Source organism: Gopherus flavomarginatus, chromosome 2 (assembly GCF_025201925.1).
Source record: "Gopherus flavomarginatus isolate rGopFla2 chromosome 2, rGopFla2.mat.asm, whole genome shotgun sequence".
Taxonomy (NCBI): domain Eukaryota; kingdom Metazoa; phylum Chordata; order Testudines; family Testudinidae; genus Gopherus; species Gopherus flavomarginatus.
This window is the reverse complement of record NC_066618.1, coordinates 87,289,384-87,311,807: the sequence shown is the minus strand read 5'-3', so window position 1 is coordinate 87,311,807 and position 22,424 is coordinate 87,289,384. Positions and strand designations below refer to the sequence as shown.

Genomic DNA, 22,424 nt, shown 5'->3' with positions numbered 1-22,424 from the left:
TGGTGCGGTAGCAACCAACTGTCCCATGGACGCATGTTATCCCCGTACGCTTAGCCCGCAGCAGCTGACTACACTTCACAAGCTTCCCTGAGACAAGCGTGACAGCACTCCCTGTATCAACCAGTGCTGTGGTCTCTACCCCCATTTAGCTTTACTGGTCTGGTGTACATATATGGGGTTACTGAGACCGCCACAAGGTGGATTAGGGAGCATGGGTCTGCCCAGTTCCCCAGGTTACACTGCATAGGCTCCTCAGCATTGGGACACTGTGCAGCTATATGTCTCCACTCCCCGCAGGCATAACATATGTATGGGGCCTCAGGCATTCCCCGGTCTCTTGGTTTGGGCAGTCTAACATCTCGATCCTCTTCTCTCTCAGTGCTCTGACTCTTTGTGGCTTCTGGTGAGCCTTCAGCTCCTCTCTTTTTCCACCTGGGCTCTCCTGATGGCCCCGTCACTCGAGCTCTAGGGCTTAGTGCTGCTAATTTAACCCGGGGTGCCTCTTCCTTAACTGGTCGGGTCAGCTCCCTCGCTGTCCTTCGCCTTTCTACCAGTGCAACAACCTCATCATAGGTGGAGGGTTCGTTCTGGCTTACCCAGGCACGAAGGTCTGGCGGTAGTCCCCTCATGTATCGGTCGATGACCAGAGCCACCAGTATCTCTTCTGGACTCTGGGACTCCATTCGCAACCACTTTTGTGCGAGATGGATGAGGTCATACAATTGGGACCGTGGGGTTTTATTTTCCTGGTACCTCCACTTGTGATATCGCTGGGCCCGCACTGCAGTAGTTACCCCGGATCTGGCCAGGATCTCTGCTTTCAGCTGGGGGTAGTCTGCTGCAGCCTCTTCAGGCAGATCATAGTAAGCCTTCTGCGGCCTCTCCACACAGGAATGAGGCAAGGATGCCAGACCACTGATCTCGAGGCCAGGCCTCCCGCGGGGCTGTCCTCTCAAAGGCCAGAAGGTATGCCTCTGTATCATCCTCCCAGGTCATTTTCTACAGCCAATGGCTGGCCCGAATGAACTGCGTCCTATCATGGCCATGGTTCAGCTCTGTAAAGGTCTTTACCTGGTTCATCAGTTCTCGCAACATAGCTCGGTCTTGAGAAGCCTGCTCCATCAGCAGGCGATTAGTCTTTTGCTGCAACCACACTGCCTCCTGTTGGGCAGCTGCCTGGACATGGGTAGCCTCCTGCTAGGCCGCCGTAGCTTGTATCAATGCCTGCATTAAGTCTTCCACTGTGGTGAAAAAAAATAAACCCTCTACTTTTTTTTTTTTTTTTAATCACTCTCCTTCTGCCACGCTGTGCACACCAAGATCACACCCCTGACACCAGTTGTGACAAAAGTTCCTCCTCTACCTTGGTGGGTCCTGCGCTTATTGGCAGATTTGCTCACCTCAGTGATCTCCCCCAAAGTCTAGATCAACTCCTCCTGTGTCTGATCAGGAGTTGGGAGGTTTGGGGGTGGGGGGGGAACCCGGGCCAGCCCTCTGCTCCGGGTTCCAGCCCAGGGCCCTATGGATTTGCAGCTGTCTATAGTGCCTCTTGTAACAGCTGCATGACAGTTACAACTCCCTGGGCTACTTCCCCATGGCCTCCTCCAAACACCTCCTTTATCCTCACCACAGGACCTTCCTCCTGGTGTCTGATAACACTTGTACTCCTTAGTACTCCAGCAGCATACCCTCTCAGTCTCAGCTCCTTGTGTCTCTTGCTCCCAGCTCCTCACACACACTTCCTCTCCTCTGGCTCCTCCCCATCTGACTGGAGAGAGCTCCTTTTAAAACCCAGGTGCACTGCTTAGCCTGCCTTGATTGGCTGCAGGTGTTCTAATCAGCCTGCCTGCCTTAATTGGTTCTAGCAAGTTCCTGACTACTCTAGTGCAGACCCTGCTCTGGTCACTCAGGGAACAGATAACTACTCAGCCAGTGACGACCAGTATATTTGCCCTCTACCAGACTCCTGCATCCCACTGGCCTGGGTCTGTTACATAGGTTACAAACAATTTCACGTTTAAATAGTTATTCAGAAACTTCTGGACACTTACTCAACATCTATTGCATCATTATTTTGTAGTCATACAGAAACATTGACGACGTAGTAAATAAAGACCAACAATATGATTTTACCTTTTTTAATTCAAGCTTCTCTTTCTTGGGAAATAACTAAAAAACTGTCATTAGAATGTTCTAACCACTCTAATGAATATTTACTAGTTGCACACCAGAAGAGAGATTTCAACAAGCATGAAATAATTAAGCTTGTGACCAAGTGAAATGTTGTAGAATTTTGAAGATCAAACATCCCACACATCTTCTACATGCAAAGTATAAGAGGGCACGTAAAAGGAAGTAATTACAAGGATGCTTGGCAGGACTTGCATTAGGTACTGAAATGAGAGTTTCCCAGCTTTACACCTCAATTATCTAGAGTTTCCCTTTTTTTCTTTAAAGGGCAGTTCCCATCTCCAAGTACAGGTTTCAGACAAAAGAGCAAAAAGAACTTCAACAACTTCCCTCCCCTGCTCGCTCTTCCCCCATGATTTACCATCTCCCAGTCACCAAGCACCCACTTCCTTGTTAAAGGCAGGGGCTGTAGCATTGCTCTAATACCAGAAGGAATCAAAGGAACTGAAGAGAGCAGACAGGCAACTGTAAACTGTTAGGCGGAGACTGTGGACTCTTGTTCTAAGACTCCCACCACCTGGCTTAGAGAAAAAGAACATTAGTATCCTTCCTAAAAACTGTAGCTCTACAATGAGCTTTTCCAGTCTGTAGTAATGAACTGTGATATTGGTCACTGACAGGCCTTAAGCTCCACCAATCAGAATGGAAAGAGTTTGAATGCTCATTTCCCTAGCATTTTTTGCCTCTGCTGTCCTGCTACATTCTTCTGTAAGAAGGGAACTGATTTATACACTAAACAGTGAAACTGGAAACTGCATAATCTACAAACCATGCACTTCTTGTGGCCTGATTTTTAATTATATTCATCTAGAAAGGCCTACAGAAGGGGGTGTGTGTGTGTGTGTGTGTGTGTGTGTGTGTGTGTGTGTGTGTGTATTATTTATATATATATATCTATCTATCTTTGAAGCAGAGATCTCGAAACCCTTGTTCTTCAAACAGGAAAGAAAAGAAACAAAAAACCCAAAAACTAAATGCCACAGTAGGATTTGAAGGCAACTGGTTTTCCAGATGTAAGGAAACATCAGCTGTGTGAGAGGCTGAACCAAGTCTTAGACCCTTTCACAACCCAAGCCTTCAAAAGAAGTTACAGAACAGCTTGAACCAATGTCCAGATGAAGTTACCTACCTGTAACTGAAGGTTCTTTGAGATGTGTGGTCCCTATCTGTATTCCGCTGAGAGTTATACGTGCACATTATGCTCCCAGAATCAGAGAATGTGAAAGCAGTGTCCACTGAGTCTGAGCATGCGCCGATTCATCTCATGCCTCCGCCCAAGGCGATAAAGCGTGGTACAGAGTGACCATGTCTCCAGTTCTTTCTCCATCATGAATCTGACAGATCCAGAGGAGTATGGGATATGGAATACAGAGACTACACATCTCGAAGAGCCTAGTTACAGTATGTAACCTCTTTGAGTGATGGTCCCTACTGACTTCGGCTTAGGGTGATTGACAAGCAGTACGTAAGCTGGAGGAGGGTGCGAGGATGAGGATAGAAGGGTCATAAGGAGAATCACTGTGCCAAAGGAGGCACTTGCCATCAAGTCCTGCACCAAGGCAGGATGCGTGGCAAAGATTTGTACAGAATTCCGCATGACTGCTCTACATATGCCTGTAAGAGGCACATAGAAGGGATGCCATGGTTGTAGCTTGAGCTCTAGTGGCAGGAACCCATACTCCTCTGGGGACAAGTAGGCTCAACAGCTGAGTTTAATAGAGCCAGAAATCCACTTTAAAGTTCTCTGGATGGACATGGCCTTTAAGTCTTTCTGCTACTGCAACAAACAGTCCAGGGGATTTCCTGACTGGTTTCATTCTCTGCAAGTAGAAGGCCAAAGCTCATCAGACATAGAGGGAATAGAGTCAATGCTCTTCTGCAGACGTGTGTGGTTTTGGGAAGAAAACAGGTAAACAAATGGATTAGTTAATGTGAAACTGGGAGACTATCTCTGATAAAAATTTGGCTGTAGATGTAAGGAGACCATATCCTTGTGGAATACTGTGAATGGCAGGTCTGCCATCAAAGCTCCAAGTTCAACGACCCTTCTACTGAGGGACAGCAACAAGGCAGGCAACATCTGATCTAGAAACTGCCACTCTGTAGTTATTAGTAAATGTATGGGCAGAACGCCAAGCTTCTGTACCTCAAATCTCCAAGATAGAAACGCCCTGAAGACACGCTATAGATGTCACCTGAGCCCTAACCGAACAAGGAAGGGGAAGTTTATTCAACACATAGGAAATCTTAATATAATCTACATTAAGTATCTCTGGATGGAAACAGTCAATCCTTTTGATTTACTGCCAAAAACTATAAAGAGCCTATGAGATGTATGCAAAAGCTTTACCCTAAAAAAGGTGAAGAGTTACGGCCCTAAGTAAATCACGCATATGAAGCTTTGCCTCAGCAGGAGAATTGTGAGGTTTGAGGAAAAAATAAAGATAAATGTATACATTTGTTTAATGGAAACCTGAAACAATGCATGGCAAAAATTTCAGATGTGGCTTAAGAATAACTCTGTTCTTCTGGAATATGGTATAAATGGGGTCCCCCCAACTATAAAACCCTGTAAATCATTCACTCTACAAGCTGAAGCAATAGCTCCTACAAACGCTGTTTTTGTGGAGAGATGATACACTGAGCATGACGACAGATTCAAAATGAGGGTCCATTAAGGACATCAGAACCACAGTCAAATCCCATGTAGGAAAGGGCTCTTCAAAATGGTGGAAACAAATGAATTAATCCCTTCAGAAATTTGGAAATGGGTGGGGAGGTGACAAGAACCCGAGAGTAGCAGAGATAGTGCCAATTGACAGACCCAAATATTGTAGGGACAATAAATAATCCAGGACAGACAGAATACTCCATCAGCTGAGTATGTCTGATTAGCCCCTAGTGAGATGGGCTTCCTTTTACCCCCGTGCCAGTACCATAGCTAGACCAAAAGCTCCTGATGATTCAGATTAGCCAGATAATTTCCTTGTTGTGAGCTGTAGAGAATTCAGCTCCAGGTGTAGCACTAGGTTATGGTTTTGTGAAATTCAAGCCCAGATGTCCAGGAGGACTGAAAGCAGACAAGGTTGTCAGATAAAAAGGTATATTAGGTCAGAGAACAAAAATGGTTACACCCACACAGGTGCTATCAGTATCACCTAGACCTTGTCTTGACATATCTTCCTAAAGACTTTGGGACTTCAGTGTGTGTGTCGGGAGGCATAGCAACTCCTAACCCCCACCAGATCAGAACTACATCTGGAGAGTCCAGACTGAGTCTTCATAAGGAATGAAACACAGGACGCTTCTTAATCACTTCAGTGGCAAATAGGCTTATCATAGGAACCCCCCAATCCCAAAACACTTAATCATCAAGTCCATTTGTCCAGACTTATGGTTAAGTAAGGCCCTCCTGCTTAGGTGACCCTCTAAATTATTCTGGCAGATAAAAGCCATTAGGATGATCAGTGGAAGAACATGTCAAACTCCAAAAATATTTACTTTCTGAAATAAGTGGGGGGAATGCTGAATCAATGGACACTGCTGGCTAAAATATTCTAGACATCCCAGCCCACCTCCTCCCTGAGGTATATCTACCAATGTGGACAAATGCTTGAAGAACATAGTTTCTACATGGGATGCAGTCAAGAAAACCACCATCATGGGCTCCAGAGAGACATTTCCTTCTGCCCAAATTTATGAGCAAAGCTGCTTCTTTTACAGTTTTGCTTCTGGTATCACCTGCTTTTTGATGTATGAAACTAGGATGGAATTGTCAGAGTGAATTACAGTTTGAAAGTTATAAACTCTAATTGGCATATGGCTGGTGCAACTTTATACACTGGTGGGGCTTCAAGACTCTGATGAAGTGTCCAACTATAGTTGCTGGTTAGAAGGAGTGAGCTGTACCTCGGCACCCAAACGTGTCTTTCTAATCAGATAGAATGTCACTTTACACTGTGCCATCCTCATTGGGAACTATTTATCTGTCAAGGATCACTTGATCAGCTATTATTTCAGCATAGTGGGAGTCCTGAGAAGGAAAAAGTAAAGACTAAAAGGTTACGTAAGTTATCTGCAGTCCTGCTATCTGAGTAGGCCCTATGGATCTGGGACAGCATTGCTAAGTTTATAAAAAAAGTCACATGGAGAAACCTACTGTTAATGTTTTATACCTGAATGTTTTTGAGAAGTTCATCCTGCTTTTTCAGGGTCTCTTGCACTTTGTGTGTTAAACTTCCATATATCCGGTCCAATTCAGTGACAGAGATAGCTTCCTCATTTATAGCACCATCCTGTGCAAGTGCAGTCAGAAATTTGCTTGTCATGTCAAAATTTACAGATTTTAGTTCATTCTCAAGTTGTTCTCTCTCTTTCTTCACCTCATCCAGGCTAGCTAGTAGAGATCTTAAGATACTAACAACCTACAAAAAAAAAAAAGTAAGTTAATATTTGAACTTAGTTTTGAAGCAAATTTGGCAAGCTGTACTCTATCACTCATCTTGCATTCCTCACAGATAATTCAATATTGGTGACCTCTGATATTCAGTTTACATTCTGAAACAACTTTCACCACTATATCCACTTAACAGGAGCAGCCAGCTCACTTGTACAATACTTCACTTTCCTTCAGAAGTCTTCTCCATGATTGACAGGAGTGAGAATTTCAACATGGATCAAAGGGTTTGACTAACAATCTTAATTTAAAATTTTATATGCTATGGAATAACTTTAAGAAGTTATGACACCACAGTCATGAAAGTAGTATCAGGTTACATGGACATTACGTATTGAATGAGGTTTTAACTTTCAAAGCATGAGCTACCAGGATATGATACTTAAACATTTTTGTTTCTTTATATATTTAAAGCAACATTCTCCTTTAAAGACTTAATGCCACCACTGCAACCTTAAGTATTAAAGTACTAGGAAGGGTTTTTAAGGATCCATGAAATAGCTGCAAACGTCTGACATGCTGTCAAACATACTGCATTCAAACTGCTCCATAGTAGGCAACTAATCATACTGACAGTTTAAATATGGCTACTCTGGAAATAGAATTAATCTAATTGCTTCATACTTTAGGTAGGGGCTCTCAAATGTTTCCATGCCATCGTCATCTTAACATCCTATGGATCACCTCTCTTCCCACACGCTGTCAACCAGATCAATTTTGAAACCTTTTATTTTAGGTAAATGAACATAAGAGTGAGCAAAATAAAAATGAGATCCACAGGTTACTAGAAGATAATTTCTGTAGTCTTTTCTGGGAGCAAAACTTCCCTTGATTTTAGTACCATCTGTTTAACTCCCTTTTATACTCTAGAGAGGAATCAGTTTGGGAAGGAAGTAGGTTAGTTCTAGCGCTCCCTTTTCCTAACCCTTAAGGGAAACCTCAAATACTGTAAATAGTGCGGTTTCATATACCATGCTAGTGTTATCCTGTGCAACACAACTCATTCTAAATGTTGTCCAGATAATTGCTCATTTAAATTTCATATAGATCCATTCTTTTTTCCCCTTTAAGAAACTCTACACAAACTAAGTAACTGTTGTCCCAATGCATTGCCATTCAGTGTAGCCACTAATATGCAACCTTCTAGTTCCTTGCCTTACCTCACTTCCCTGAATGGTTTTTGCTGGATTGGCAGAAGGAATGGCTGCATTCAATTCTGGTTCTGGTTTACACAGAAGTGAAATTGTATCCCGATGAGTCTGATAGCGCTCTTTAACATGTCCATCTGCCTGTATAGCTTTATCCAAAATATTACTGACATTGGCTCCCTCTGGCAATAAAACAGAGGTAATATTTAGATTACTACAAAGCTGTGACTTAATCCAAGTCTTATACTACAGCAACATTTGTACCTTTCAGCAATTCGTTATAAGTTTTCAAACACAAGAACATTCAAACAGAAGTCCTGTACATGCAATGAAGGTTTAAAATGTCTAAATTAAAATCCTCATCTGTTGATTATTCAAGGAATTACTGAGAAAGTACATTAAAAAATTCTGTGGTGTGAATTGCACAAATTTTAAAAGCTTGCATGTCAGTTCAAAATTTCAAAATAATACAAATCAGAAGTCAAAGAACATGGTGATGGGTGATTAAGTGCAGTGTAAGGAACAGCGGTTTAAAAATTGGATTTTTACAAACAAAATTCTTTCAGAAAAAAGGGCAACAAGTGACTCTTTCTAATCCATCCAAAACAATGAAAAGCAGCATACAGTTCTTAAAACTGAAAACAGGAAGTCTGTTATACTCAAGAGTACAGACTATTTAAGTGGCACAATAAACCAGATATTCTGTTATAAGATCAGTCTCTTTTCACACCACTAGTAGGATCTGGCTGTACAACTAGTATATATAGGTAATTAATAGAGCCTTGTGTATACATGAAATTTGCATCTGCATCCGATCCACAAAAATGGTCCACAGATATAAAGTGGATACCTGCAGATTTTGCAGGGCTCCATGAATTAACGTTGTGCAAAGGGGTGGGGGTCGGGGGGGGGGGGGGAATCGATCCTCTGATGGCACAGACCCAGCAAAGAGACTCCTATGGCAATACCCTCAATCTTGGTTCTAGTGGCGTAATGAGAGCCCAGACAGATCTTTCTTCAACTGAACTGATCTTGTTGAAACTAATACCAGATGACTCAAAGCTACTTTAAATTTACATTAAATTTAAATTTAAGAATGGGCTTTCATGCAGCAGTCCCAGGCTCAGAGAAGTGGAAAGTTGAGATTTACCTGCCCTCAAAGGTTTGTAGAGTTCACTGGATGGTGTTCTTTGCCAACGCTCTTTGAATTTTGCTCTTAGATCATTGTCTGTGGCTTCCTCTTCACTCAATAATCTCAGTGACTTAAAGAATTAAAAAACAGTGTTACACGCAATATAGTTTTTCCTAACTATGAAATGGCTTTACAACTATAAGTTGTAAAGAAATTTTAGAACATAGTAATAGAGCTGGAAAAAAGACTTACTAAACCTAACGGTCCATCAGTTATTTCAGTGAATAAAAGCCCAAAGAGAAGGTTAATCACCCTATGCAGTAACTGTGGTTCTTCGAGATGTATCCCTCTATAGCTACTCCATTCAAGGTGTACTTCCGCTCCATGTATCTCACATCAGAGATTTTAGGTAGCAGCGTCCATTCAGCCTGCACACACATTCCCTGAAGCTTTGTGCCCTGCACCAAGGCTATATGAAGCTGCGCAGGCAAACTGACCATGGTTCCTTCTCTACTATGACACTCGTTAAAGAACTCTAAAGCAGAGGGGAAAAAGACGGGCAGTGGAGCACCCATGGGGGACGCATCTCGAATAACTACAGTTACTGCACAGAGTGAGTAACCTTCTTTTCTTCTTCGAGTAGTGTCCCTATGGGTGCTCTACTCTAGGTGACTATGGAGTAGTACCCTCCATGGGGGGGTGGGGCTTTGGAGTTGAGTCTAGGATTGAAGATAGAATAGTAGAGCCAAATATGGTATCAGAGGCTGAGTGACTGCACAGTATTCAGCAAATCTATGAATGAATGTACAACTCACACCTCTACATATTTCTCTGATGGGAACATTCTTAAGAACGGCTATTGAAGTAGAGAGGGATCTCGTGGAGTGAGTTAACACTCTAGAGCAGGGGTTGGCAACCTTTCAGAAGTGGTGCGCCGAGTTTTCATTTATTCACTTTAATTTAAGGTTTTGCGTGCCAGTAATACATTTTTATGTTTTTTAGGTTTCTCTCTTTAAGTCTATATATAATATAACTAAACTACTGTTGTAGGTAAAGTAAACAGGGTTTCCAAAATGTTTAAGAAGCTTCATTTAAAAATTAAACTAAAATGCTGATCTTAAGTCGCCGGCCTGCTCAGCCCACTCCCAGCCTGGGGTTCCATTCACCTAGGCTGGCAGCGGGCTGAGCAGGCCCTGCGGCCGGGACCCCAGACCAGCTGCCGGCCCCACTCAGCCCGCTGCCAGTCTGGGGTTCTGGCTACCAGCCTCTTACCAGTTGGGGTCCCAGCCGCCAGCCCCACTCAACCCATTGTCAGCCTGGGGTCCCGGCCCTGCCCACAGAGTGGGTACCTACCTTCTCCCTGGTTCCGGCCCATTCTCTTCCCCTCTCAATCTGCATGGAGCTGAGGGTGGGAGTGTACTGAGCACAGGGCTGGGGATGAAGGAGCAGGTTGGGGTGCAGGGTCTGGCCAGGAGCTAGAATGAGGGAGGGGGCTCAAGGTTGGGGCAGGAGGTTTGGATGTGGAGCGCGTACTTGGGCAGCTCCCATTTGGTGCAAGGGATGCAGGTGGGAAAGGGGTGGGGGAGGAGGGAGTGCAGGAGCTCCCATTTGGTGCTCAGGGTCGGGGGTGCAAGAGTCAGGGCAGAGGGATGGGGGTGTGTGAGGGGGTACAGGAGTCAGGGATGGGGTGTGTGGAGGGGGGGCTGGGTATGTGTGGAGGGTGCAGGAATCAATGATAGGGTCGTGGGGTAGGGGGGAATGCAGGGGTCAGGGGGGTGCTCCCAGCCCCCTGCCATGACCGGCTTCATGGCAAGGGGCTGGAGGGATACACCCTGCTCCTACCCCACTTCCAAGGCCCCGCTCCTGCCTCCCTTCCCAGCCTCCTTACCAGTCTGAGCAGTAAGGGCACTGGGGCTGCTCTTCTCCCCTCCGTCGCAAGGGCCATCGGTGGCAGGGAGGGAGAGGAGGCAGGGCTCGACGCAGCAGGCTGGGGGAAGAGGCAGGGGAGGGGGAAGCTTGGCTGCCGGCGGAGCCTGCCCTACAGCAGCAGCTGGCAGGACCAAGCTTGCTTCTGCCCCCTGTTCCCACCAGACAGAGCCATAGGCGGGGGGCAGAGAAGAGCAGGCTGGGGAGCTGCCAGGGTTCGGCAGCAGGCTGAGCAGGACCCCGGCAGGCAGCAGCATGCCATTTAAAAAAAACAAACAAACCCGGCTTGCATGCCAGCTTTGGCACGCGTGCCATAGGTTGCCAACCCCTGCTCTAGAGGAAGGCTGAAGATCCTAAGACTGATAGCAAAGAGGTAATGCAACCAGATATCCATCTAAAGTGTCTTTGCTTGGAACTTTAGAGATCCTTTAGTTCCTTCCGCAACGGAGAGAAATCTAGGAGGAGATATCCTAAAGGGCTTAATCTTGTTTAAGTAGAAGACTGATGCCTTCCTGACAGAGCGTATGGCTGTGGTGTCATGTAATGTCACATCTCCTTTATACAGGTGTGGCTTAGGGAAGAAAACTGGAAGATGAACAGTTGATTTATGTGCAAGGCCAAAAATCCCTTTGTCAGGAACCTGGGATGCGACTGCAGTGTGATCTTATTCTGTTGCGGGGGTGGTGGCGGCGAATGCCATGAGAGCTCCATCTCATCCACCTCTTCAGAAGTCATGGCTACTAGAAATTCAGTTTTCATAAAGAGGTGTAAAAGTGGGCAGGTGACCGTAAGTTCAAAGAAAGGCCTCATAAAACATCAGAGTACCAAGTTAGGTCCCATTCCAGTATAGGGCATCTGATTTGTGGGAAGAGATTATCCAGTCCTTTGAGAAACCTTGTCGTAGGATAAGCGAAGACTGAAAAATACTCTACCATATGTTGGAAGGTCATAACATGCTCTTCTTCAGAGCTTAAAGATAATCCTATCACTTTTAGCTCTAAAATGTGAATTACTACAAAACAATAATGGTAACAACGTAGTGGAAACACCAGTGTTTCAATATAATCCACTTTTGGTATACATGTCACGTGTAGATGGTTTCCTGCTGCTACGTAGCAGCACTCTTTACACCCTCAGAACAGTTTGTTTCTAACCCTGCAACTCATCTATAAACCATGCCTTGAGCTGAAGAACTGCGATACTGATTTGACTAGCAACCTGAGAGAGAAGATGGGGGACAGTCTAGAGAGCGATCAGTTGTCAAACAACAAGCTGAGTGAGGTAAGGAAAACACTTTTGTCTCGGCCACATTGAAACTACAAGAATAACCTTGGCTTTGTTTTTCTTTATCTTGAACAGCATGGGAAATGCAAATGGAAGATCTGTACTCTAATGAAGAAGAAAGGCATCTCCCAGGAAATGGTGACCCAGACCACTTCTCAAGCAGAACTGGGAATATTACTTGTTCTTGGTTGTGGTGAACAGCTCTATCTATGGGACACCCCAACATTGAAATATACAGTGGAATATAGTGGGATTCATCTCTCACTTGTAAACTTACAAGAAGTATCTGCTGTGGTGTTCTGTACGCCCAGAATGTAAGCTACTGATATTGATCTGGTTTCATAAGCACCAATTCCAAAGTCTCACTGTTTCAGTGCAAGGGAAGGTGATCTTACTCCTCCTTAGCAGTTTACATAAAACATGCATGACATGTCTGTCATTATCTTTATGTATTTGCCCCAGACAAGTGTAAGAGCAACCCTGTATCCATTCCCTAAGTTCAAGCAAGTTGATATGCAAGGTGGACTCAAGAGGAGACCACCTGCCTTGAACAGTGAGTGTCTAGGTGAGCAACCCCCTCCCCCTCCGAGAGATGCATCTGTTATTAGTAAGATGGTTGAGCAAAGGGCACCCCTGTGCAAATACTGTGTTCTTCCACCAGAAGAGGGATTTTTTTCAATACCAAAGGCACGGACAGTAGTTCGTTTAAACTCAGCTTGCTTGATGAGAAAAACAGTTCTGAGCCTCCCTTGGAGGCAGCGCATATGAAGTTTCACGTGATTTATTACCAAGGTGCCAGCTGCTATTTGTCCCAATAACTGAAGACAATTTCTGGCCAATGTTTGAGAGCTAACTTGGACTATTAGTGACTAAATTGGGTAGGGTTACAAACCCACATGAAGGGAGCAATGCTTCAGCCATTACTGTATCAAGGTCAACTCCTATGAACTCCAGACTTTGTACTAGAGTTAAGGTGGACTTTCGGATGTTTAATTGTAGTCTCAGTCTGAGAAATAGATATACTGCCCTCTGAGTGGCAACTGAAGCTTTGTCGAAGGACCATTCTTTCAGCCAGCAATTGTCAAGGTCCAGGAAAAAGAGAGAGTTCTTTGCCTGTGAAGATGAGCCACAACCACAGAACAAACTTAGAACACTTCAGGTGCAGACGAGAGACTGAATGGTAACATTGTATATTTAAAGTGCTCTAGACCCAGAGTAAAGTGTAGGAACCTTCTGTGGGAGGGGTGGATTGCTATAGGGAAGTAAACCTCTTGAAGGCCAAGGGCTGAGAACCAATCCCCCTTGGTCCAATGATGACACTTCTACAAGGAGTTACCATTTGGAACCTCTAAACTCTATAAATCTGTTGAGTAACCTTAGATCTAGAATAATCCTCCAACTACCACACTTTTTTGAAACCAGGAAGTACCTGGAGTAAAATCCCCTCTCTCTCTCTGTGTTGGATGGGAATTGGTTCTTCGGCACTCATATTCAGTAGAGTTGATAGCCTGTTGCAAAAGGTGCTTGTGAGAGGGCTCCCCGAAGAGAGATGGGAAAGAAGGGAGGTAAGGTGAATGGAGTATCCTGTTGAAATGATCTCCAACACCCACTCGTCCGAAGAGATATGTTCCCAGTTCTGACAGAAACGAGAAAGGTGGTCTCTGGAGGTCTCTGGAAAGCAAGGGAGCGACAGATTGTTGCAGCAGATAAGAATGGGGATGGTAACTCAGTACCTTGCCTAACTTTTCCAAATTGGTGTTCTTTCGAAGTTGTGGGTTGTGAGGTCGATGTTTGACAAGTAGCTGGTTTCTTCTTTTGGACCGTTGTCGTTTACACTGGGGTTTGTAACGTCTCTGGGGGGCAGGAAATTGGATGAGATGAGATCTCTGTGCAGTCTGGGATTCACTGAAATTTTTTATGCAAAGATGTAAATTCCCAAAGAGCACAAGGTGGCTCTAGAGTCAAAGTATACAAGCATTCATCCGTTTTTTCTGCAAACAACTTTCAACCATCAAAAGAAAGATCCTCAACTGCATTTTGGACTTTCCTTGAAAAACCCAAGAGCTGAAGCGGGAAGGCGCTCATGACTACTGCTGTGGAGATAGAATGAGCGGTTCCAAAGAGGCATGTAGAGATGTTCTTGCAAGCACAATTGGCCTGCAGCGATGATCACCTGAATTATTCCATCTGCCTGTTGGAAGATGCTCAATAAAGGTATTCAACTCTGAATAGTTAGTATGGCTGTATTTCACCATGAGGGCTTGATAATTGACAATTCTAAGTTGTTAGGTAGCCTATGAGCATGACTTATGGTCCCCCCCGCCCCAAAAAACACCACAAGAAGCTTTAAATCTTTGTCATATGGAATTTATTTAACGTGGTGCTGTCTGCCATGTTCATGCGCAATGTCAAACAGAAGGGAGCTGAAGGATGGATGGAAAAATAAAAATTCAGAATCCTTGGAGGGGATGTAATACTTTTTGTCTGACTCTTACAGGTCCCCCGTCACTTGGTAGAGGTGGAGCAGTCAGAGATAGGTGGAGACTCTGTCAGAACCAGGCAAATCTCCAGGGAACAAGAGATGGTCAGTACCGAGAACTCATCAGGAGAGAGAGTCAGGCTTTTCTGTTACTGCCAAGTCCAAGGAAATGAAAACTGTTGCATAATGAAACAGTGGGCGGTACTGATGATGCAAGGTGAGTAGAGGTAATGGTGGCATAAGGCACCTATGGCACCGAATGAATGACCAGTACGTATCAGTTTGGTCTTTTGCAGTGCTGAGGTCCTAGTAGACTCTGTCAGTACATATTTAGAAGAGCTGGTCTTCTCTGCTGCTCTGAAGATCAGTACTATCAATTCAAGAGCCAGAACCCTTAGTCCCTTAGGTTTGCTGATGGTCATAGTACTTGACGAACCTGCAGACTCATGGATACCGAGTTGGATATTGGTAGGTGCCAAAACAGGTGTTTTAATTGGATACTGTCTTTGCGATAGCTTCTCTACCATAGGACTGGAAGATTGCTTTCTAGGGTCTTTTTGAGAGGATTCCGGAGACTTCCTCTTTGATGCTCAGGGGGAGTGCTGCATCAAGGTCAAAGCAGCTGACCTGTTCGGAGACCACTGTACAGGCAGGGCTGCTGGCCAGGGTCAGAAGCTGATCGGTGCAAACCCTTCATCATAAGACGACGTAATTTAAAGTTCCCAGTTCTTTCTTGCCCTCAACTTTAATTTCAGGTAGAAATTACACTTTGTGGAGAAGTGTGACTCCATAAGGCAGCAGACAAACTAGGAGTATCATTGACCAGGATAGTCTCTTAGCACAAAAGGCAATGTTTAAACCTGGGAAGACCTCCCAAGATTTCAGTTCCCCTGAGGGGAAAAATAGGTGGAGGGACAATGGTTCTTACGCTAAAAGTGCAAGTAAAAATTTTTTTTAAGATTTTTTTTTTAAACTATAAGAATTACTATACCTAATTAACAAAGGAAACTAAGAGCTAACACTAAGAATCAGGAAAAATACAGTTGAGGTATACCCAACTTGGACTCTGAGGGTACATCTACACTACAGGATAAATTCGAATTAGCTTAAACCGATTTTATAAAACAGATATTATAAAGTCGATTGTGCGCGTCCACATTGGGCACATTAATTCGGTGGTGTGCGTCCATGGTCCGAGGCTAGCGTCGATTTCTGGAGCGGTGCACTGTGGGTAGCTGCTGTAAAATAATGAGGCCAATAACGTCGATTTGCGTCCACACTAACCCTAAATCGATATAGTAATATCGATTTTAGCATTACTCCTCTCGTTTTGTAGGAGTACAGAAATCGATATAAAGAGCAGTGTAGTGTGGACGGGTGCAGCGTTAAATCGATTTAACGCTGTTAAAATCGGTTTAACAGCGTAGTGTGGACCAGGCTTGAGGCTCTGTCTCAGGCTGAAGCAGCCGAGAATGAATGAGGGTGGTTCGTCCATTCAGCTCCATATACCCTTGGTGCAGGGCGCGCGGCTCCAGGGCGCACACGTGTGCTGTTGAACAGACACGGCTACCTAAAATCTCTGATCTGAGGCACACTGGTGCAAGAGCACCTAGAATGGAGCACTCAGAGACACTACTTGAAGTAGTAGTGACTATAATAAGAATCATGTTCTTACTTTTACCAGTTTGCCTCCACCATAATCTCAAACTGAAAAAAATCTGTCAAGACAACACTACATGTGACACAGGACAATTGCAGAATAAAGTATCTACCAACCTCCATTCATATATCTTTGGACTTCACATTTAAAAGCTAAAACCTTCACACAATCAAGAGCTTTTATCATGTCACTGAAGTGACAAAATTATTTTAGACAAACACAAGTTAATTTTTTTTAAAATATTATAACAAGCGTGCTTTACTATTTAAGGAAGTTGAGTTAGATTCCTAAAGTTGCACATTTTAAAGATTATTTCAGTTGTTTCTAAGCTTACTTCATCTAAAATCTCTCTGTTTCTCTGTAGCAGTTCTGGTAGATCTTTGATCAGTTGATCAATGGTCTGGATGCCTCCCTGTTCAATAACAGACTTAGACTTCTGCAGAATAGACTGAGGAACACTATCACCAGACACATCTTCGATGGCAGCAGGCAGGTTCAGAGAAGCCAGTACTCTGAGAAAGTCAATATATTGCATTACAATTAGTACACCACAAAAATCACAGCATCAAAAGAAACATTTTGGTATCCAAATTAAACAGGCCATAAGAACAGAGGGAAAAAAGAAAACAAACAGGCACATAATGTAATCTTGGATAACAATTTAAAAACTGGAAAAGTTTAAAGATTAATGGACATACTTAACCAAAAAAGAAATAGTTTAAACATTTTTTAAAGGTAACTTAACTTGTCCATCATTTTTCCTTTGTATTTTAGTGCTTATAAAAGCATAGCAGCAGACTTGCATACAATTTTAAGCAATATATGACAGTTTTGAACACAAAAACTTCATCTACTTTCATCCAGAACCCCAGCTTTATATTTAACTTGTATTTACTTAAGTCAAATTCTTGTTTCATTGCCTTGAAACAATATCAACGGCTTGAAATATTCATTTATGCAGGGGAATAGTAGGGACTTTTCCTGAGCAAGCAACATCAGCCTCTACAGAACGTAAGTTTAATTTAAAAAAATGAAACCTCTAGCCTCATGCTTTGTTCATGAGGAAAGCCTTTAAAACCATGAGTTAAATGTAAAACTGTTGTTTTCTTATGTCTGCAGAGAAGAAACGAATGGCTCTGATGCTTCTCATAGTTTTGCCAATCACTACTGTGATTCAGATGCCTGCAGGAAGTAGGGAGACTAAAAAGAATTAGGTCCATCTCACTTCAACTTTGCTCTGGAAAACAGAAGCAGACAGACACACAGTGAAACTATTTAATGGGGAGGTTGACCAAACAGATTTGGAAAAAGGGATAATGTACTGGAGACTCCTTCCTTCCAGCAACCAGAAAAAGTGATTCTCTGGCTAAAGCAAAACTAACGTGTCCGTATATCCCTCTTCCGCCAAGCCATATACCATAGGGCAGACGACAGGAGCCTTTGAGGTGATAGGGATGAGAAGGGAGAATGTTCCTCCTAACAGCCACAGGTGGTGGGTGAGGACTTCAATTTATAAGACACCTACTAACTGAACACAAATGCAAAATCAATGATGCTCACAAGCAGACTGTCAGGACAGCACTATGGCAGACAACTCAGTAACCTTCCATTTCCCAGAAGCTTAGGAGGGGAAGGAAATGGCTTTACATCTGGATGTTGCCCCTAAACAGTGTAGCCCTCAACCTTTTGCATCCATATGTGGCTAATGGGATTTTAGTCCTCTGTTAGATATCTGGTAAAAATTTCCAAACCCTATTGAGTGGCAACCTGGTTTACCTCCTACAACAGAAGAAGTCTAACTATTACAGTATTTACTGGCCCAGTCCTATAAGACCCTTATTGAGAAGTGCTGAGCAAATGGAAATTAGAAGTGATTAATAACTTTGCATGACTGGGATTTTTTTTTAAATTAGCATTCACATATTCTCCCCTCTATCACCCAATTTTTGTCTAAACCAGAGATTTAAAAAATCTGAACAAGATATTTAAATAAAAATCTCCACTGAAGTGGATAAAAGTAAAGTTTTGATTATTCTGGACAAAGACAGACACAATGAAAAAATGTTTTGAAAAAGATCAGAAGTCTGAATAACCAATACTCACCCATTTGCCAGATTGGTAGCTTCTCTCATCTGGGCTATTGATCTATTTACCAAGTCTGCCTTTCTCTGGTTGTAGAGGCTCAGAGACTGCTGCACCGCCAGAGGAACCATCTTCTCAAACAGATCTGTGATTGAGGCAATATAAATTATTTTAATGCAACTATAAAGGTGACCAAAAAAACATGGAGCTTCTTTATATCCTTTTGAAATATACTTAAGAGATTCATCTAGACAATTACTGATACAGAAATTTCACAAATCCAAGTTTCTAAACTGAGTGGGAAATACCACCGAGGAAAAGTCAACATCTCCTTAGGCCTAGTACCAACACTCAAAACTTGCAACTTCAGATTTATCACAAAAGACTCATGATAGAGGATATGTATAGGATTTCAACATATTGCATTAGGCAAGCTGTAAGATTAACAGTAGGGGCTGTCTTCAAGTTAGATCTTTAGGATAAGAGCTCTTCAACAAAATTCCTTCTTCAGGAGACCAGATTATGTACTTCATCCAAACATTTTGAGATAGAACTAGTGCAGATTTGAATAACTAACTTGAAATTGAAGATTTACCCTTTGCAGGGGCCTGTCAGTAATCTTTCTGACACTAAAACCAATGGCTTAATTCACAATACAACTTTTTCTTAACTGTTGTTCTTAGAGATGTGTTGCTCATGTCCATTCTATTCTAGGTGCACTCGCCCACGTATGCAGTCAGAGATTTTTGCCTTAACAGTATACATAGGGTCGAATATAGCGCCTTTGAGTGCCACGCTCATGTGTTGGAATATTAGGCGCTGCTGACCCTACACCCTCTTAGTTCCTTCTTGCCAGCAACTCCAGCAGAGGGTTGGAGGACAGGTAATGGAATGGACATGATCAACAAATCTTGAACAGTTACAAAAAAAGGTAAGTAACCATTTCGAGTGCTTGCTCATGTTGATTCCATTCTAGGAAACTCACAAGCAGCATCCTCGGAGGTGGGCTCAGAGTTCACAGTCTACCGGCTTGCAGTACTGCTCTACTGAAGCCAGAATCGTCCCGGGCCTGTTGGGTAAGTGTGCAAAATGGGACGTGGACGTGTGGATGGATGACCAGGTGGTCGCCCTACGGACGTCCTGGATAGGCACTTGGGCTAGGAAAGCTGCTGAGGAGGCTTGCACCCTGGTTGAATGAGCAGTTACAAATCACTAGAGGTGGCATCTTTGCCTGATTGTAGCAGCAGCGAATGCAGGCAGTGATCCAAGAAGAAATTCTTTGACCGGACACTGGACAACTTTTCATCCTGTCAGCCACCGCAATGAACAATTGCATCAACTTGTCTTTGTAGAAGACTGTATAGGGCGGTTCCAAGGTAAGTGCCCTAATCTCTGAGAGTAGGCAGGCAGATATTATCGCAACTAGGAATGTGACTTTCCAGGACAGGAGAAAGACCTGGAAGGTTGAGGCTCAAAAGGGGAGGGGGTGTCCCCGTGACAGCACTAAGATTCAGGTCCCATGGCAGAATGGGGTCCCTGATGTGCAGGTAGTGGGAGGGAGAGCTGGCCATTAACTGCAGGGTGTAGCTTGAAGATATTATGTCAAGCACCCAACGGTTTGAGGTCAGCTGCGACCAGGCCGACTGGAAGGGGCACAAGTGGTAGAGGAAAGCACAGGGAGGTGGATCCTGGAAAGTGACTGGGGCGCCGTCCTTGGGCGCATCCTCAAAATGCCTGCTTCTGGCTTCCTTGGCCTCTGGAAGAACCAGGCTAGGTAGAGGAACGAGAAGACAAAGGGTGACGCAGTTTAAATCCTTTGTCTCTGTCTTCTTTCTGTAGGAGCTAGACTGGGGGACTACCCAGGGCCTCAATGGACATTGATGGAAAGGGTTTCTAGCCTGCAGAGGTGTGTGAATGCCCAAGGAATGGAGGAGGGTATAGGAATCTTTAAGGCCACGGAGCTGTGCATCAGTCAGCTCCAAAAAGATCCCTGCTCCCTCAAACAGAAGGTCCTGAAGGGTAGTCTGCACCTCCTGGGACATCCCAGAGGGATGTAACCAGGAGTTGCGCCTCATGACCACCATGGAGGCAACTATCCTGGACACCGAGTCCGTAGCATCCAAGGCCATCTGGAGAGTGTCCGCACCATTAGATACCCAAAATTGCAGGCTGTCCGTCAATTAAATTTTCCTGCCAAACAAGTCCAGCCTCTTGGCGTCTATTTTTCCACGTACTGCTTGCCTAGCCCTTTCACTGACGGCGGACACGACCACCAATCCCGCTGGAGGGTGACAGGTATTCAACTCCTTTTGCGGGGCCATAGTACTTCTCTTCTGCCTTCTTGGAGTAGGCGCAATGGAAAAGGGGGTTTGCCCCACAGACTTGGCAATTTTAAGGACCCCTGAGCGGAGGGGCTGTGCAACCCGGGCTGGGGTGGAGGAAGATATAACATTAAAGAGATCATCTGACTTATCTGCTAGCTCCTTGACCTCCAAGTTCAGGTTTCAGCCATCCTTTTGAGCCTGGCGCTCCTTGAAGTCGTCAGGGGAGCTGCTTGTTTGTGAGGGGCCTGCCACCGCTTCGTCCAGAGACAACCAAGATACTTACAGCAGCGGGAGGGGCAGCTTCCCCTTTCTTGTCCGGGGCGGCTCCTTGGGCATCAGGGCCTGATGTGTCACCCCGCATGGGATTTGGCACTGTGCTCTGACTCAGGTGCCAGCTGTGCCGGGGGCAGCTTGCCCGATCCGGCCTGGGAGGAATGGTGGGAGTATGGGACCGGCATAACAGGTACAGCCCATTGGTTCCAGTGCTGCCACTGAGTGGGCCACTGACCCTGCCTCCACACCCCTTGCCACAGAAGCCATGCCAGTTTCATGGGCCAGTGGCAATTTGCCTTTTATAGGCAAAGGACTGAAATCCCCTTCATGCTTGGACCACTGCCTTTCTGGTGACCAGGGCCGAGTCGTAGATACCCGAGTCTGCTGACTGATCCTTGTCAGCAACCAGTAAGGAGAGGGAAAGGACCGGTACCTGCCTGAAGATTGTACCAGGGAGCCAGAGACCAGTGCCGCAACCAGGAATGATCCCGCACCGGGGCAGAATCAATGCCTGGGAGATTACCTAAGCGGTGGTAATCTGTGCCATGGCGAACTCTGGTGGGAGGCCCTACGGTACCATGGGTATAGGGATCAGCGTCACAACTCGGATGTCCCATGCCTTGTAGGTGGAGACCTTGGTGTCCGGGATCTGTCTCTTCTAATTGGTGACCGAGACTGCAGTGATGGGGACTGACGCCTGCAGTCTGGGGATCAGGTACGCTCTGATGTTTTAGGGGCAGTCCCATAACCGGCTTGCCTGTAGATGCTGGGGTTTTGGCCGGGTCTGTCGCTTGGCTTTGTGTCTGTGGTGCTGGCTGGCCTGCTTGGCTGCCAGGCCCATTTTAGGCATAGATGACCTACAAGGGGATGGTACACCTTGCTGCTCCCAAGAGTTGGGTCACTGGCTGGAATAGGGGGGTCTGACCGCAGTGGTACGCTTGAGCAGCTCTGGAACGGGCATGCGGCCTGACAGAGGTCCTTTGCCTGAGTCACCCTTTTTCTACAGTTCCAGAAGGCCTGTTGACTTTGATGGCTTCTATGGCACCGGGGAGGTGGAATGGTGCTGGGAGGGTTCTGGTGCCAGTGGTGTGCTGCATGGAGTGCTGACATACCAATGGAGTCCAATAGAGAGGTCTCCAAGACGGGACGAAGCACAGCCTCCACGAGGAGTGCCCTCAAGCTGATATCTTGCTCCTTCTGAGTTTAAGGGCAAAGGTTTTTCCAGACCCTGCACTTATCCTTTCGGTGGGATTCCCACAAACACTTTAAACAGCTCTCATGGGGGTCACTAATGGGCATCAACCAGCTGCATGACAAACATGGCTTAAAGCCTGAGAAACTGGGCACGCCTCGCTCTGAGGTGAAGTCCCAGCCGGGATTCCAAGTACCTATCAACTAACAACAAAGGAGACAGAACAATGGCCTATAAGAATCCCTAACGTTCTTGCAATGCAATACAAGGCGCTCAGA

The 22,424-nt window shown here is 44.9% G+C and overlaps 1 protein-coding gene across 2 annotated transcripts in view; it reads right to left on the bottom strand.

The window, feature by feature from the left end:
• Positions 1 to 22,424, bottom strand: part of PDCD6IP (programmed cell death 6 interacting protein) — a 59,578-nt gene that overhangs the window by 15,305 nt on the left and 21,849 nt on the right. For both annotated transcript variants that reach the window (XM_050937938.1, XM_050937939.1), the window contains exons 9-13: positions 18,379 to 18,502; positions 16,610 to 16,787; positions 8,945 to 9,056; positions 7,807 to 7,976; positions 6,366 to 6,614 (exon numbers count right to left, since the gene is read on the bottom strand). In XM_050937938.1, the coding sequence (XP_050793895.1) occupies positions 6,366 to 6,614; positions 7,807 to 7,976; positions 8,945 to 9,056; positions 16,610 to 16,787; positions 18,379 to 18,502 (833 nt within the window). The remainder of the gene's footprint in view (positions 1 to 6,365; positions 6,615 to 7,806; positions 7,977 to 8,944; positions 9,057 to 16,609; positions 16,788 to 18,378; positions 18,503 to 22,424) is intronic.